General features: G+C 45.7%; 2 protein-coding genes across 16 annotated transcripts in view; both read left to right on the top strand.

Moving 5' to 3' along the window:
* Positions 1–1,392, top strand: part of SPTBN1 (spectrin beta, non-erythrocytic 1) — a 115,832-nt gene extending 114,440 nt beyond the window's left edge. For all 7 annotated transcript variants that reach the window (XM_064415515.1, XM_064415517.1, XM_064415516.1 and 4 more), the window contains one exon: positions 39–1,392. In XM_064415515.1, coding sequence (XP_064271585.1) covers positions 39–254 — 216 coding nt within the window. In that variant the 3' untranslated portion in view covers positions 255–1,392. The remainder of the gene's footprint in view (positions 1–38) is intronic.
* Positions 1,393–4,054: 2,662 nt separating this feature from the next.
* Positions 4,055–17,310, top strand: part of EML6 (EMAP like 6) — a 91,073-nt gene continuing 77,817 nt past the window's right edge. For 3 of the 9 annotated variants that reach the window (XM_064415527.1, XM_064415530.1, XM_064415529.1), the window contains exon 1: positions 8,839–9,688. In XM_064415527.1, the coding sequence (XP_064271597.1) occupies positions 9,492–9,688 (197 nt within the window). In that variant the 5' untranslated portion in view covers positions 8,839–9,491. Of the gene's footprint in view, positions 4,654–7,924; positions 8,229–8,836; positions 9,689–17,310 lie in introns of those variants that run through there. The other 6 variants (XM_064415523.1, XM_064415524.1, XM_064415522.1 and 3 more) reach the window with 6 other exon arrangements.

Genomic DNA, 17,310 nt, shown 5'->3' on the forward strand with positions numbered 1-17,310 from the left:
TGCTTGTAACACTTTTGTGCCTCTGGGGCTTCTTGAAGGAGGAGATGAACACGTGGATTCAGGCCATCACATCAGCGATCTCTTCGGACAAAATCGAAGTGTCCCCAACCACCCAGAGCACTCCAGCCTCCAGCCGTGCCCAGACCCTGCCTGCCAGCGTCACAATAACCAGCGAGTCCAGCCCTGGCAAGCGGGAGAAAGACAAAGAGAAAGACAAAGAGAAAAGATTCAGCCTTTTTGGTAAAAAGAAGTGAATTCCATCTCCACACACTGCACTTCTCTGACCGTTCCAGTGGAATTCCAGCATGCGAGCTCAGAACCAATACGTTACTCTCTGTGCCTCATGTTCCTCAATGTGATTGACATTTTTTTATTTATAGAGCGTTTTAAAATAAAAAAAGCCAACAAAAAAAAATAACCTAAAGTTACAAACGTATGAGGTGCATTGGGCAGCTTCTGTAGGAGAGGGAGGACCAGGTTTTGGGGGTTTGTTTTTGTTTGGGTTTTTTGTTTGTTTCTTTTTTTTTTTAAATGAAGTTAATGTAGATTAGATCTTAATATTTAAACTGTTCCTCAATTTTGTGAGGCTGTCTTGGAAAAAAACCCACTCCTAGTGCTATTGGTATGCAAGGCAGCGGTGCTTTCGAATCTACTGTGCACATGAGAAACCAATGTACAAATTCTCAAAGGCATTCACTTCCAGCTAAGGTTGTTATGCTGAGTCCTGGCTAGTAGAGCCTTCCCCTGCGATTCTAACAGGAGTTAAAGTGGTAGTGTGTTCTCTTTGCTGTAACAGAGTGCAGGTATGCGTTGACTCACAGCCCAAGGTTTGTTTAACACCACCCGAAGCGTCCCCGCATCGAGTACGACAGATAAGAATGTTGGTGTTCAAGATGGATTAACAGGCTGGTACAGTTTTAAATAAGCTGTAATTTCAAATTTCTTTTTTTTTTTTTTTTTTTTTTTTTCCGAAATACATTATATTGTATGTTTCAGATAATTCTAGTACAAAGTATAATAAGACTAGATGTATAATAAACCCTTTAAAATCATCAATAAGTGTAAAAGTGGAACTGAAGCATTTACTGGAAAAGTAATGTTACTCAAATGGTTACTTGCTTGTCAGCTGCAGCACTGTGTGTTATAATTTTGCTACATTACCTTGCTCTTTGATACATAGTGTGCATTTCTGTCACTGTAACTATTGTAATGAAAAATTTTCATCTTACTGCACAATCAAAAATTACATTTAATAGGAATGAACTTTCAATGACTGGGCCTGTAGTCAAGAGTAGTACTGGAACTGGCTTTCAGTTGTATCGAACTGTACCTCTAGACTTTTACCCTATCTGTTAAATATATGCGATGTCATTAAATGCTTTTAAAACTAAATATGCTGGGTAAGTTTCTTATTTCATTTCTGACAATGTTAAATCATAATTTTGAAAGAGGATCAAAAATAAAGTTATTTTAAAATGTCATCTCTCCTGTGCACTGAAACTGATGTCTTCAAATGTAATCCCATTCTTTTGTGCGAAAGTTCATTCTGAAATAGTTGTTTTCTCTCTTCCCACTTTTCTTTCCCTTCACTTCCCACCTGCCCTCCCTTTTGCCCTGCCTCCCAAATTAAGTGCCAAAAATAAAGAGAAAAGGAATTAAATGAATATTTTGAAAAATATTCTGATATAGATACTTTTTGTGGGAAGTGAAACTGGCAGAGTGGATGGGAGTAAGCACATCAGAGGCTGGGCAATGGAGTTCCCTGAGCATTTACCCGATGGAGGTAAAGCTCCTTGTTCCAGCTGGCAGCACAAGGACATCATTTTGAGTAAGCACCAGTCTCCAACTTCCTGCCCACCTTTTGCTCAAGTGCCTACGTCCTTTCCTTACCTTGGATGCCACCTAGGGAACCATCTAATAGGAATAGCTCCAAGAAGCTCCAATAGGTTTTAAAGTCAATGAAATGTAAGGAACCCGGGTTTTAATGTACTGTGATTGTTAAAATCCACTCAAATATTAATTTTGGTAGAAAGCAGATAAACTGCAAACTCACGTGTTTCCAAGTGACAGTTCCCTGAACATGTGACCAATACAGTGTCTTAAATTATTTTCATGGAGTGTACAGTGTTGTCTGGGTTTTTCTTGTTTTCCAAAGCTTTGGTTATTAAACAATGGAGTATTCATGTACATAAGTTCTTACTCTGTAATGGTATGTTGTTCAGTCTAATTATTAGTAAAATGTAGGCTAACACTGCTAGTAATGTAAATGTAAAATTCAATACATTAGAAAAAGCTGGAGTTTAGCCTTATTAGAGACTATGAAACAATTTTCTGAGTTGATTAACATGCACAGAGATGTTGATGCCTTACATATGTGTCACTTCAACTGAGCTGGTGCAGTGAGCAGTCAGGCAGATGGATCTCAACAGCCTGTGGTGTGTGGTTCTGTAGTGATTGGTTGAACATTGCATTTAGAGTTGTTTTCTTGTTTGTCTCACTCCTTACTGGAAGCTGTTCCCAAGAATGACTTGAATAAAAATCCTTTCTATTTAGGGACTGATTGGAAGTTGCTGAGGGGCAGGAGTGAATCCCAGTAAGCCTTGGAGCCTCAGGAAGCAGTTCCCTGCAGAGAGAGGTCAGGAGGAGCCTCCCTGGACAGAGCCAAGTCAGAGAATCAGGTCAGAGCACACACCCTTGTGCCAGGGCAGGAGGGAGAGAAGTGAGGGAATCTCTTGGACAGTGTGAAGGGAGGGACTGCTGCTGGAAAATACCAGGGGAAGAGGAAACTGCAAAGGTGGGTGATGGAAATGGGGCTGAAATTGGAGCAGGCTGTCACTCCCACCGGTGTCACCTGCTCAGAAATGGCCGTGACACTTTCTGAATTGCACCAGTGACCTTGGCTGGACCGCTGACAGATGGAATGTTCTGTTCCTCCTGGAGCCGCACTGAAGGGTGAGGATTTCCAATACAGGATAACACATTACTGCAGCTGTTTTGTACCTAAGTTGTGATATTTCCTCTGAGATACATTGGAAGAGAAGTCATACAGAACCTGGACATTTTCAAAGAAAATGAATTAAGGCAAACTGCTTCCCAGCTGTGCTGCTTGTCATTGATAAGAACAGGAATTGTTCTGTAGTCAGGTCAGTCTCCTTTTTTTCCGTCTTGGAGGGACCCTCACATCACATTCTAAGCTGAGGGAAGGTGTCAGAGGGTCCTTCCCATATCCAGGCAAATTGAGAACAATGTGGGGAAAAAACCCGGCACTCTTTAGCCATCAGAATTCAGTATGTGTTGGTGGGAGTGTTTTCTTTTAGATTAATGCAAATAATCTGTTAATCCATCTGTTCTGCACAGAGAATATACTCTATAGTAATATACTATAGAATATACTCTGTAGTAAGGCTGTACTTTTTATGAGGAAGATTAATGGTAACGATAAAGGAAAAGAAAGGAATTATCAATCTCTGTCCTGGTGAAATATTGGTTTAGATGTTTTTTTCCCTTCACCATGGTCTCCTTTCTTATGGTTGAGCTCTCAGACTTTAAATGGGTATGGTCTTTCAGAATCTACCTTTGCCATAAATAACTTGCAGGTATGAGAGTTTTGCTACTTTTGGTGGCTGTTGTTGTTGTTTTTTGTTTGGTTTTTGTTTTTCCCTACCTTTGCTAATCACAGGTGGCTGAAGAAATACAGAAACTTAAATCCCAATGAGTGGGAACAAACATTAGTCCTTTTCATTTAAAAAAAAAAAAAAAACCAGAAAATGAGCCTGTGACTACTGTTAAGAATGAAATTACTGGAAGAAGCGCACACCTCAGCCCTGTCGGTGGACTTGCCGCCCCCTCAGCAAGCGGCTGCGGCGTGTCCGGAGCTGCGGGAGCGGAGCTGCGGGAGCGGGCGCGGGGCTGCGGGAGCGGAGCTGCGGGAGCGGGCGCGGCGCTGCGGGCGCTCCGCTGCCGTCCCCGGGCGCCGCCCGAGCCGCACGTGGGCGCATCCGCAGTGTGTCATAATGCAGCACGGCCCGCCCGCAGCCCAGCGGGACACGGGGCCGGGACACCGAACACCGGACACCGCTTGGCATCCTAGCGCCTCATGGAATGAAAGGAGCGTCGGTGCCTGCCGGATCCTCCCCTGCTCAGCGCCACCCCCCAGCTGGTCAGCCTGGCGGTGGTGGTGGTGAACACCGCAGCGCGAATGCACATTTTTCTGTGTCTGAAAGATCATTTGCTTTATATTCCAAAGTAAGGAATGTCGCACGGTACTCTTTCTCTGTTAGATGAGACGCTGGGGTGGCTCATTGCGTTGTAACGGCAAAAATTATCTGTGCCTAACACGAATTTTGTTACAAGTCTGTTGTTGGTACCGCTGTTCCTCTCCTCCCACGCCCAGCTGAGGCAGAAGTGTCCCTTGCTCACCGAGTGCCGGCATCGTCCATGAGAGGTCACTGTATCCAGGGAGATGCCACCGGGAGCGCACACCGAGGGTGATTGGTGCTCTCAGAGAACGAAGAGCTCGGATCCAAGTTCTCTCCGCTCAGAAAGTCAGATTTCTAAGGAGTTATGTAAACTCGTGGCAAGATTTAGACATGTCTCAGCTGAATCGTCGTAGGAGGGAAGTTGAGTCAAGTATGGCAGCCAGAATACAGAAAGGTGAGGAGCTCCACCATCCTTGCTGTGGCAGGAAAAAAGGAGATTCTGTGGGAAGATCAAGCTTTCTGCAGCGATTTTAAATCGGTCGCTGAGGCTCCATGAAGCTCTGTCAGAAAGGCAGCTCCCAGGCTGGATGAAGGCTGGCAGTACCCCGTGGGAGAGGGGTCTGGGACACCTTGGAATGCTGTGTCAGAGTGCAGAGGTGTCATGGGTAGGTTTGATCCATCTGCTGTTCCTGGCTGTCCTGCACAGCTCTGGGACAGCAGCAGAACCAGTCTGTCGTGGCTGGTCAGGACTTTCCCTCCAGGCTGGCTCTGGAAAGAGCCCAGTCTGCCAGGTCTCTCCGAAACGGGCATGAGGATAGAGGAAAGGCTCCATTTTTTCTTTTCTCCTTTTTTCCTAACGCCGTTTCTGGCCAGATCCAAGCATTTCATTAATTCAAATCAGTATTTCTGTCCACAAGGAATAAGAGCTTAGAGCCAATTCCCCTGTTATGATTTTGTAGTTAAATTGTAAAATCACCGAGAGGCATCAGTCAGGATTGGATTAATGTAATGCCAGGCAACAAATAAACAGAACTAGATCACAGCTCCTGCTTCGGATCCCTCCCCTGAGTTATTAGGGATTTTATATAATTTTTAAAAGTATTTGCAGCTCAAATAAGAGGTACCAATTTTGAAATACCAATTAATATGCCATCTCTCTGCATCTGCTGTACATTCATCCATAAAAATATGGGTTATAAAGGCTACTTTGTGGAACAGAGATCTGGGACATAAGACAGATGTTTTTGGGAGGGAAAACCTGTGTTCATTGTTAATCACAGCTCTTGGATATGCACAGAGTGGGCAGGATGTACCACACAGGACTGGAGTTCATTTGAGACGTGGTGCTTTCTGGCATCTTCTATACAAGGCTTGCTTCAAAGAAGCAAGCCAAACAAAAAACCAACCAACCAAAGAAACAAAAAACCCCAGAAGACCAAGCCCAAAGCCCTCAAAAAATGCAACAGCAGCAGCAAATGGTCACTTTGCCAGAGTGGTGACTGTCACTCAGGTACTACTTGTCCAAGGTGCTACATTAGTTGGTTTTTACGTTTCATATATAAAATAGAAAAAGTAGTAAAGTCACAGGATATGTGTTCCCAGCCAATGGGCTCCTTTCCACAAGGAGGAGGAAAAATGCTGCTGCTATTATCAATTTTTGTGTCTCTTTTAATTAAGTTCTTCAGTATATTTTAAAACATTCATTTTTACACTTATCTGAAATTGGAAGTATATTCAGACTACTCCTTTTTTAACTTAGATTCACACTGTATCTTAGTTTGCATTACTCCTTCCATTCTCTTTGTGATGCTGAGGGCTCCAAACCCTGGAATTAACACCCAAAAAACAGCCTTTGAGAGTATCCAGGATATTTATGTTGTGCTGACAGTGAACAGCAGGCTGCAGCATTGAGGAGCATTCTCAGCAAGATGACAGCTCCTAATAGGAAAGTAATAATGCCTTTTTTTATTGCAAAAAAAAAATTACACAAAACCTCATGCTTAAATTAACTAATTCAGCCACCATCAAAAAATTACCAAATTCTTGAGAGTTCAAATTATAGAAAAGTGAATGAAACTGAATTTGTGTTGGTCCACATGTTTAAGGTTTTTCTTTGAGGTTTTTATGGGGTGTTCATTCATGACTAGTGTATGTAATTGCTGAAATAATGATAAGAGGTTTTTTGTTGTTGTTTTTTGGGGTTTTTTTTCCAAAACACAGGATATAAATTAGGGTTAAATACAAAATTCAGCCTGACTGCCCTCGCTCACAGAGAAATGACAGTCACAGCAGCAGAGGCTTGAAACTAGTTTTTCATTTGTCCTGGTTGGATAGGTGAAGAGCCTATCTCTCATATTGATTAATTTTATTATGTAAATTAGATAATTAACAAAAAAAATTGTAAAAAGAAAGCTGTGATCACATGGAAGTTATTCCATTGAATAATACCAGGGTGGGAAAGGATGGGCCAGTATCGATCTCTTCACTCCCGTGACCAGGGAGGACCCGAGGGAACGGCTGGAGCTGTGTCAGAGCCTTGGGCTGGAGAAAAGGGAAAGGCTCTTCCCTCATTCCCTCAGGAGATGCCGGGCACTGCCCGGGCTGGAGCTGTGTCACAGCCTTGGGCTGGACATCAGGGAAAGGCTCTTCCCTCATTCCCTCAGAAGGTGCCGGGCACTGCCCGGGCTGGAGCTGTGTCAGAGCCTTGGGCTGGACATCAGGGAAAGGCTCTTCCCTCATTCCCTCAGAAGGTGCCGGGCACTGCCCGGGCTGGAGCTGTGTCAGAGCCTTGGGCTGGAGAAAAGGGAAAGGCTCTTCCCTCATTCCCTCAGGAGGTGCCGGGCACTGCCCGGGCTGGAGCTGTGTCAGAGCCTTGGGCTGGGGATCAGGGAAAGGCTCTTCCCTCATTCCCTCAGAAGGTGCCGGGCACTGCCCGGGCTGGAGCTGTGTCAGAGCCTTGGGCTGGACATCAGGGAAAGGCTCTTCCCTCATTCCCTCAGAAGGTGCCGGGCACTGCCCGGGCTGGAGTTGTGTCAGAGCCTTGGGCTGGACATCAGGGAAAGGCTCTTCCCTCATTCCCTCAGAAGGTGCCGGGCACTGCCCGGGCTGGAGCTGTGTCAGAGCCTTGGGCTGGAGAAAAGGGAAAGGCTCTTCCCTCATTCCCTCAGAATGTACCGGGCACTGCCCGGGCTGGAGCTGTGTCAGAGCCTTGGGCTGGGGATCAGGGAAAGGCTCTTCCCTCATTCCCTCAGGAGGTGCCGGGCACTGCCCGGGCTCCGCAGGGAATGGCCACGGCCCCGAGGCTGCCAGAGCTCCGGGGGCGCTTGGACAGCGCTCCCAGAGACAGGGCGGGATTGTTGGGGTATCCTGAGCAGGGCCAGGAGCTGGACTGGATGATTCGTGTGGATCCCTTCCAGATCATCATATTCCACGATTCTATGGTAAAGCAGGGCGCATGTGGTGAGCGGCTGCTGGGAAGGAGTTAAAAAAACGCGAGGGCGAATTTGGTTGTATTTCGTGAGATTTTTGAAGACTATGGCACACGGGGAAAGCAGAAAGATGGGGGTTTTTGTCTAAATCTGAGTGTGCCCGCGGGGCTGGGCAGCGCCGGCCGCCGCGGCTCCCTCAGGGCCGGGCCCCTCAGGCGGGAGGGGCCGCGCGCCGCCGCCCGCGCGCGCCCCGTGAGGCGGGAAGGCGGCTCCGCCTCAGGGCCGGCGCCGTGAGGGCTCCGGCCGCCCCCGGCCGGGATCCTGCTGGAGGCGGCTACAGAAGCGCCGGGCTTCGCATTCCCCGAGGGCGGGTGTCCCTCTGCCGTGTCCCCGAGTGCCGCCGGCGCTGTGACCCCGTGTGCGAGCGGTGGCGGCACGCCGCTCTCCAGCTCGGTCGGTGTGAGGCGTGTTGTGTGGGAAAAGGTACAGGGGCCGTCAGCCTTGGGGCTCGCTCTTCCCGTCCGTCTGGCGCTGTGCACTGCAAATGGGTGCTTGGTTCTGCTCCTCTGCATCCTCTTCCCTGCGGTTGTGGCCTTCTGGAGTGAGTTTCTGGAGGGCTGGGTTTGGGCTCCTGTGCAGTGATGCTGTAAAGCAGTGGGTACCTTACCACCAACATGCAGCAAGCGAGCTCGGCAGATAATGGTAATGTGAATGCTGCTTTAGGAAAAGCAGAAGGCAAGAGAGATGTGTTCCCTATAGTGTCATCCCAAAGGATGACAGTGGGAAAAAAAAAAGGAAAAAAAAGGGGGAAAAAAAAAAAAAAACAACCCCAAACAAATAATAATAATAATAAAAACCCCAAACAAAACCACAGTCCCCTCTATCTCGGTGACTTGGAGTGTTTTGTGTTTTGTGACTGAAAACGGGAAAATAAGATTGTCTTAATTACATAGTTGCTATAGGCTTCAAAAAGGAGAAAGTTTTCAGTTGCTGGGGTGAGGAAGGTGGGGTAATATTCCCATATTTATGCTGGATGTTGTGTGTGAGATGGTACTGAAAGAAAGGGTTTGTATGAGGACTCGGAGCACTGGATCCTGCTGAAAAGCCTCAGAAGCCCCCGAGACCAGCCAGAGTGGCCACAGCACCCATCCAAGGAGAGCTCCCCGTCCAAGGAGAGCTCCCCCATCCCGGCAGAGCTCCCCCATCCAGGCAGAGCTCCCCCATCCCGGCAGAGCTCCCCCATCCGAGGAGATCTCCCCTCATCGAACGAGAGCTCCCCATCCAAGCAGAGCTCTCCTGTCCAGGCGGTCCCTTTGCATTTTGAACACAGGTGCACTCTGCGGTTCTAGCGCACGGGTTTTGTGTTTTCTTCTCTTGCAGCCCTGGCCCCGAGGGTAGGTATGTTAAAAAGAGGAGCGCCCAGGAAGCTTTGTGCAGGAAGCCAAGAAGGAGCAACACGGGAGACGCAGCGGGGAGACTTTGGCAGGTGGTGCTGGTGACGCACAGAAGTTACTTTGCCTTCGGAAAGGAAAAAAGCCGTGTCTGCTGCTTATGTAGGTGTGTTTTCGTGCCCCCGGGAAGTTGCCCGGGTCGCGCAGCGGCGGCGGAGCGGCGGCGGCTCGTCCTGGGCAGCGGCGGCAGCAGATGATGGTGGCGGCGCGGCGGTAGCGCGGCGGCGGCATCCCGCACCCGCGGATGCACTGCCCATCGCCATCGCCATCCCCATCCTCATCCCCCCGCGGAAGGGACACCTGAGGCTCCGGCAGGCGGGCGGGGATCGCCGCCGCTCGGAAGGGGAGAGCGTGCCGGGGGAAGGCGGGCCGGCGCTCGGCTGTGTGTGCCGGTGGGCAGGGGGCTGGTTATCATGGCGGATCGGACGGCTCCGCGCTGCCAGCTCCGGCTGGAGTGGGTGTACGGCTACCGGGGCCACCAGTGCCGCAACAACCTGTACTACACGGCGGGGAAAGAGGTGGTGTACTTCGTGGCTGGAGTCGGCGTGGTTTACAACACCAGGGAGCACAGCCAGAAATTCTTCCTCGGGCACAACGACGATATTATCAGGTAAGGGGGCTGACTTCTCTGGTGGTGGGGTGGGGTGGGGTTTAAAGGGAAGGGAGGAGAATGTAGTGCTGGCAGAATACCCCCTCCTCGCCTCTTGCAGCTCGGCTGGTACCTGCCGTTTTACAGCAGCTCAGATTTGTTAGCAGCAATCTCTGCGAGTGCTGAATCTCTAGATGCTGTTGATTATCATTATTTTGTAGCAAAGCTTGAAAATATTGCTATAATAACGGAGGGAAGGTTAAATTTTGCTATTGCACTGCACCAAAAGCAAAGCACTTCATTTCAGCGCTGGTAAGATCTCAGTGCAACAGTGCTGCAAAATCGTGGTTCCAGTACCTTGATGTTTCCAGAGCTGGGACCCCAGCTCATCAATTCTGACCTCGTACAGAAGGCAGGTGTAGCTCTCCTCGCCTTCAGCAAATCTCAGCACGAGAGTGCCATAAATCTGACACGTAGCTCAAGCTAATCTGGTTTTAATATCCAGAAAATGTAAATCAAAATCAAGTTCAGCTGTTTGCACTCCAGGCAAAAAATCCCACACATGCTGGTGCAAGATGGCCAGGTCTTGCTCCTCATCTGTCCAATTCATTGCTCCTTTCTCTCAGATTCTGCCTGAGAAGTGGATTTAATTGATGTTTTCATCCTACAGAAATGCTGATATTTTTATTGCACCTTGCAAAACAAAAATGCCGTTTACAGTGTTCAAGGTAGTCCTTAAAAAAATCTGTCCAGAATACAGAAATGTACATCAGTAAAACAGAAAATTAATGTAGCTACTACTTGATGAGAGAAATCTGAGCCTAGAATATCCTCATGAAGGATGTTGCCTGGTGATGCCACTCCTCTGAGCAGAGCTATCTGCTGCCCTCCCTGTTCACCCAGTTCAGCATGAATGAAGCGTTTCCTGGATGATGTGAAACCAGAACAGTCCCAGGTGACTCATGGTGTGGGAGTGCTGTGGAAGCATCTGCTGAAGCCCGAGTTTTGACACTCTGTAACCAAACCACACAATTGTCACATAATCCTTGTTTGCAGAAAGCCATCCACTTTTCCCAGGAAGAGCTTTTGGCTGCTGTGTATCCTCGTAGCAGCCTTCTCCCCCTCTCCAGGATGCATTAAAGCAGCAGCATTTCACCAGCACAGTGCATGTGCATCAAAGTTTATTTTGGTTCCAAAGGTATTATCAGCTCCAAAGGGCTGCTGAAAATAGGCACTGGGCTGCTCAGAGGGGAGTCAGTATTTTAGAGACATCTGCAGGATCGTGAAATTAAAAGTTTTGCTTGTTGTATGAACATAAAATTTGATATTCTTTGGTACAGGAAGTGTAATGCATATAGGGAGTTGTGTACTTCTGTGCTTATGTTTGAATGGTTTTTATAATACCTGACAGCACCTCCCTCCCCAAACCAAATGCACTGTACAGCTTCTGTACCCTCTACTTCAAGACCTGTCACATTAGGAGTTTGCTTTTGGCAGTGTCATGTTTAGAAGGTACAACTGGGAGAGAAAGAATAAATGTCTCACATTTGTACTTTGACACTGCTTCTGCCTGCTGGGCTCTTTAGAGGAAGCTAGAACCATGTGTTAAATGAAGCTAGAACCATGTGTTCAAATAGTTGTGTCTTGAGGGACTTGCTAATGTCCAACTCATGCTTTGGAAAGATGGGTTTTGTTTCTGATCTGCAACACCACCAGAATTCTGTAGTTTCCACAAAGGATGAAACATTTGGGTCCAGAAGGCATGAGCAGAAGCCAAGCAACAGTTCATATCAGCTCGTAGTGACCAAGAACTGTTGCTGTCACCACGTGGGGTTTTAGGAAGGACAGAGAACCCAGAGTGCTGTGGAATATTCTGTTGTTTGCACCACTGCATTGGTGGCTGCCTCCTTTGCCACTGGTGCACTGTGCAGTCCCTGCTGATGTAATATCCCATCACTGTAAGCACTTTAGAGTAGATGATGCCTTGTGTGGTCATCACTGATATGACTAATAAATGTGGGAATTTAAATTCTCACATTTTAAGCTTCACAGCTCTCATCCATTTGAGATGAATGGATGAATGTACTTATCCAATTTTTCTGGGTTTGTTGGGATTTGCTTGCTTGAGACCAGCTTCTAAACAGCAGGGTGTGCATTTGCAGTCCAACAGGTTGTAATTTCTAAAGAGGTTTGAAACACTGCTTAAAAAGGAAAACCTGGATTTTGGAAAATATTGTGAATCACTGAGATTGGGAGACCTTCAAGTGGGAAGATCATCTCCTTCCAAGGACTGCTGTTATCTCCTTCTGTGAATTTTTTTTGTGGTTTTGTGAATGCTGTTTTGTTGAAAAAAAAAAAAAAGAGAACCCCGTGATTCTCAGAAGTAATGTTGTGTGTTACCTTGAAGTGTTTATTGAAGTCATGAGAGGGGACATTTGTCCTTGGTGAAAAGGGCAGGTGTGTATGTTTAATATGTTCTCCAAGATTAATAGTTCTGTCCCTTGTTTTGCATCAAGGTAATGCAACTGGACATAATTTAGTTTGGGCTAAAGCAGACCAGAAAGTATTGGATTAAATTTTACTGTATTGGAGAAATGCCTTTTTTCCCCAAGATTCACATTTGAAAGGCGAGTTCTGCCTGTACAAGAACTGAATGTTCTGCACTCAGCTAATAAGGCCGATGTTCTGAGCAGGAACGAGGGAGCTTGGAATTGTCCTGTTTTCTGTGCAAAGCCACCACCAGGTGCTGGGCTTCCAGTGCCTCCTCCTTTGACTTCAGCAGGAGGTGAGGTCCTGAACCACTGATTTAACCTTTGAGTGAGCCCTGCTTTGCAGAGGAGTTTGTGAGTAACCTCCAGAGCATTGGCTTTGACAGTAATTGAACACTTCCAAAAGAACAGGTTTCCTTACTTTAATATTGTGCATTACTTGTAGAACAGTGATCAGTTAGATCAATCCTTGTTTTTCTCTCAATTAAGTCTTGCAGACAGTTTTTTCCTATAATTATTCTGCAATTTATGCATGTAAAAGCCACAGCAAACAGCAAAAATAAAAATATAACCCATTGAGAGACTTCTCACTGCCACTTAAAATACAACTGATTTTATCTGTTTCTGCAGAAGTCATTTGTGAACAGAGATTCCTAACCCTGAGAAATTTTTCCTGTGATGTAGTGACAAAGTTATTTCTCCCTGTTTTCCAGTTCCATGAATATCTGCAGTATTGAACAGTTGTCCTGAATATGTTACATTGTTACACACCCTGGTTTCTTGTGGAATCTGATATTTTGTTTGTTATGCACTTACAAAAGCAGTTTTGCACCCTGGCTGCCTCCATGCCGGTCCCTCGTGAGGCAGCCAGCCTGCTCCCTCTCGCAGGTCCCTGTAGTACCTGCAAAGCCCTGCTGTTATCCATGGATTCCAGAGCTGTTGTTTATGTAAGGCTGCTCACAGTGTGCAGCAGTGTTGGGTTTAGCAGAATATTGCTCTCAGTGTGCTGACAGATTGAGATTAAAACCGCGCCGCGCCAGCGGGGATGGGATTTGCTGGGCTGTGGGAGCCACTGCAGGCCTGGCCTGTTCTCCACAAGGGTCCTTTCAGGAGATGGGATATGTGTCAGGATGTGGATTTCTTGTCTTGCTGCTGTGGGGAAAAGAGGAGTAATATGCTTCAAGCAATGTTTGTTTTGCTGACCACAGTACATATAATTCCAGAATTTTTCTTTTGTAGAGCTATGCAAATCAAAACCTCAGAGACAGAAGATCTGAATTGTACTTTAATATTTTTTATTTAAAATTATGTGTTATAATATCTCTGTTCATAGGGTTATGCTTATTTGAAGGGATCTAAAATACTTTAATTTCTGTTCAGTTGCCACCATTTGGATAGTGACAGAGCGTGTTTGTTGTAGAGTGGTGCTCAGGTTACTGTGGTTGTTATTTGTCATCAGTGCATGGGAGCTGTATTGTCTGCAGCTTGGGCTAACCCTGGGCTTCAGACACCCGAGGTGGCCCCACAGGAGTGCTGAGATTCAGTGACCTAAATGAGAGATTTTAGGAGAGATTTTCAACAGCAGAAATTCCAGCCCTGTTTCTTCTGTGGATGCTACACCAGCCATCCAGACTGAACAGACATAGCACACCCGGGGTGAAGCAGAGTTTTGGGAACTGCTTTCAGGCAGCAAGTTGTTAGATGAGTTTTGTATAAAAGGAATTAGTTCCCCATAAAAATTCCTCTAATCAGCTTGTTGCCTCCTTTGCTTTCAATGCTGGAAAACCTGGGGAAAATGCTGTTTATTCCATGAAGTTCCAGTGGCCTCTTTTGCCTCTACTTGAGTGCTGTGCTGTGCTTAGGTTTGAAGTCTCTATCAGTGCATGACCTGCTATAAATTGGTTTCTTAATTACCTGTGTTAATGTATCAGATGTGTTGGAATATACAGTTACAGGATCTTATTGAAAGTGATTTAGAAATACTGAGATCAGTTAAAAGGGGAGAGAAACTCAGCAGGCATTTGTCACTATATGTTGATGAGAATGGTCATCATTTAACTACAGCCTTTAACCAGAGCAGTCTAAACCTAATTTTTTTTTTCTTTCATTTCCTATGTATTAAGTCTCTGCAATTTTTTTACTTCTTTTATTTCAGTTTCATTTCAGATGGCCAGGAGTCGTGATGGTCAGGTAGTTGTGTGTAATCACTCTTTACCAGGATGAAGACTCACAGAAAATGTTTTCATATGAGTTAACTTAATTTCCAACTAAAAAAGAATAAAATCTACAGCTCCAAGTATTGGGTCTGTATAAAGGTCTTTTGCTGACTTGCCAACTGCTCAGGTTTTTGGGAACCTTGGTAAAGAGCAAAAATGCCTCCTTTTCTTCCCACCTAAAGACTGCTCTTTGGAAGATCAGCATGATCAGCATGAGGTGCATTTCTACCCCAGGAACATTTAGTTGTCTGCATTGCTGTCCAAGAGACACATTGAATTTAAATTCCCCTTCAGAGGTGATATTTATACAGACCTGGGAACAGATCTCTAAAGCTTTAGGGAGGTCTGGTTTAAGGCTGAGTGTATGTTTATGTCAAGCTTCTTTTAAGTGTTCCAGCAGCACAATGAACCTTGGTGTGCTCAACGTTATTGCTGGAACTTCTGTGGGTGCTGGCAGTGAAGTTTGTTCTCTCTTCTCTGACAGATGGATGGAAATACACTAAAATGATGGCAATTAAAACAGAATATAAAATAAAGGCTACTCTCAGAGTGATACAGCAAGCCTGTTATTTTGGCTGCCTAACACTCCTTGTTGCAAAAGATTTTATTGGATTTTTATAGGGAATTTTGAGTGCCTCCATTATTGTAGCAGACTTGAATGTTCAAGGCCTAACCCTACTTGAAAATTACTGACTGGCACTGCAGTTTATATGTAGTCATACTAATATTGATGCCTCCACATGAAAATTGGGCATCTGTTCATGCCAAACAGACTTCCTCGTCCTCAGAAACTGTTATCCACATGCAGAGATAAATATTGAAAGTATCATTTACTGTGGCAGTAACCTACTACTTGTAAATATTAATTGCACAATAATAGTTTTGGGCAAGACGAGCCATACTTTTGAAGAAGAATTTTCTGGGTTTTTTTAAAGAGATATTGTTTATTTTAGAAATTTACTGTAGCACAAAAGACAAAATACACCCTCAGCTTTTTACAGCTCTGCCTGCAGTTAAGGCTGGAGCCCTTTTGCTTTCACCCTGACGAGGCAGAGCATGCCTCCTTCTCTGTGTGCTAAGAGCTCTTAAACTGGAGGTTAGTCACAGTCAGCTGCTGTCTGACCAGAAAAAGTGTTAAATGTAAATTCCTTTAACTTTTCCTTTCATCTCTCTAGTGTTCGAGCACTATTTGTAAGGTCCTTAAAGGACCTTTTGGCTTCTCCCAATGCTGGAATCTGTGATGAGGAAAAAGCTGAGCTTTCCCTGTGGCTTCTCTCTGGCAGCAGATCAGAGGTGATGCCACTGGGTCCTGCCCTCTGGCCCTGGTCACACCAGTGCTGAGCATGTACAAGTGTGGCTGCACCGAAATGAGATTTTAGCAGTAGGTCTGCAGCAGGTTCCTGATCCCTCTAGGATTCTGAGGATTCTCATCTGTTTAGAAATTATTTATTAAAAAAAAAATTGAAATCCTTCCCTTCCCTTCCCTTCCCTTCCCTTCCCTTCCCTTCCCTTCCCTTCCCTTCCCTTCCCTTCCCTTCCCTTCCCTTCCCTTCCCTTCCCTTCCCTTCCCTTCCCTTCCCTTCCCTTCCCTTCCCTTCCCTTCCCTTCCCAATGCACTCAAAATTTTGGGGGTCTTCTTTTGGATATGGGACTCTTTGGAATACAGAGTTTGTGATATAATTGTGTCACAGATCTCCAAATAAATATTTCAAATTAATTTCAAATGAAAAGTTGACATTTCATATTGCGGCAGAAAATTTTTGCAAAGAATAAATTAAGAGAGCTAATTCCCATTTTTTGTGTTCCATTAAGTGAAGGAAGAACACACTTTTTAAAGGATTTTTCACATCTGCTTTAGGCTCATCTCTCTTCCATCTTATCTCCTGTCTGGTAAGGACAGGTCAGATTATTAAAAATTATTCTTTTATCCTTTTAAGTTTTCCTTATATCCTTTTTAAAATCACTTTTCATAAATTCAGGTCCTCCCTGGCAGGACGCTAAGTTTTGTGAAGAAAGCAATTTTATAAATAATTTCAATATTAAGAAAATAGACTCAAAGTAATTTCTTCCTTTGAAATAGAATTTAGCCAAGAACATAGAGTTTTGAGGGCTTTGTGTTTTTTGTTAGTTTTATTTTCATATTTACTTTTCCCATGGCTTCTATCAGATTTTCAGATTTAAATTTTTTTCTCCTTTAAGGAGATTGATTTCATGGAGATAGAAATAAAATACAGCATGAAAAATACCATTTTAGTTTTGTTTGCAGAATGAGCAGAGTGCAGATACATGAAGGAGCCCTCACACTAACTCTTGGCTGCTCCCTTCCCAGGCAGAGCTTGTCCATTGTAATTCTTACCTTAGGTTTGTACTGAAGAATTAGCTGTGATACATCTTTTGTCTTATCTGGCCTGGGTGAAGAATGAAGGAAAAAGGATATTTTGCTCAGGAAAACTGTAAGAGACTAGAAAAGCAAGTAGATATGTGAACTGCCATCAAGGACATGTGAAGCCTCCTTCAATAGCTTGTAATTTTTAATGCTCTGGAAGAATTTAGGATGTTCAGTGAGCAATGCAGGGACCTGTTTCCCTGTCCCTGCACAGCACCGGGTGTGTTGCTATTCCCACTCCTGGCTGCCTGCCATGGTGTGGTTAAATCTGGAAGTCTGCCCAGCCCCCTGAATGCGCTCGAATAGCAGATTTGATTGGAGCAGCACCACCCGCATCTCACCCGGGGCTTGTGCTCCAAGGTTCTGCTCAGCCCGGCTCCAGTGCCAGGAGCCATCAGCAGGGCCCTCCCTCCGTGTGCCAGGGCAGGGGCACTGCTCCGCGGGCTGCCAGGGGATGGGAGGAGCAGGAGATGTGCTGGGCTCTCCACACCAGCCTGGCAGCTGTGCCTGGAGCCTGCTCTCTCTCCTACTGGGAAGGGGAAGGCAAACCCC

This window comes from Passer domesticus, chromosome 3 (assembly GCF_036417665.1).
Source record: "Passer domesticus isolate bPasDom1 chromosome 3, bPasDom1.hap1, whole genome shotgun sequence".
Lineage (NCBI taxonomy): Eukaryota > Metazoa > Chordata > Aves > Passeriformes > Passeridae > Passer > Passer domesticus.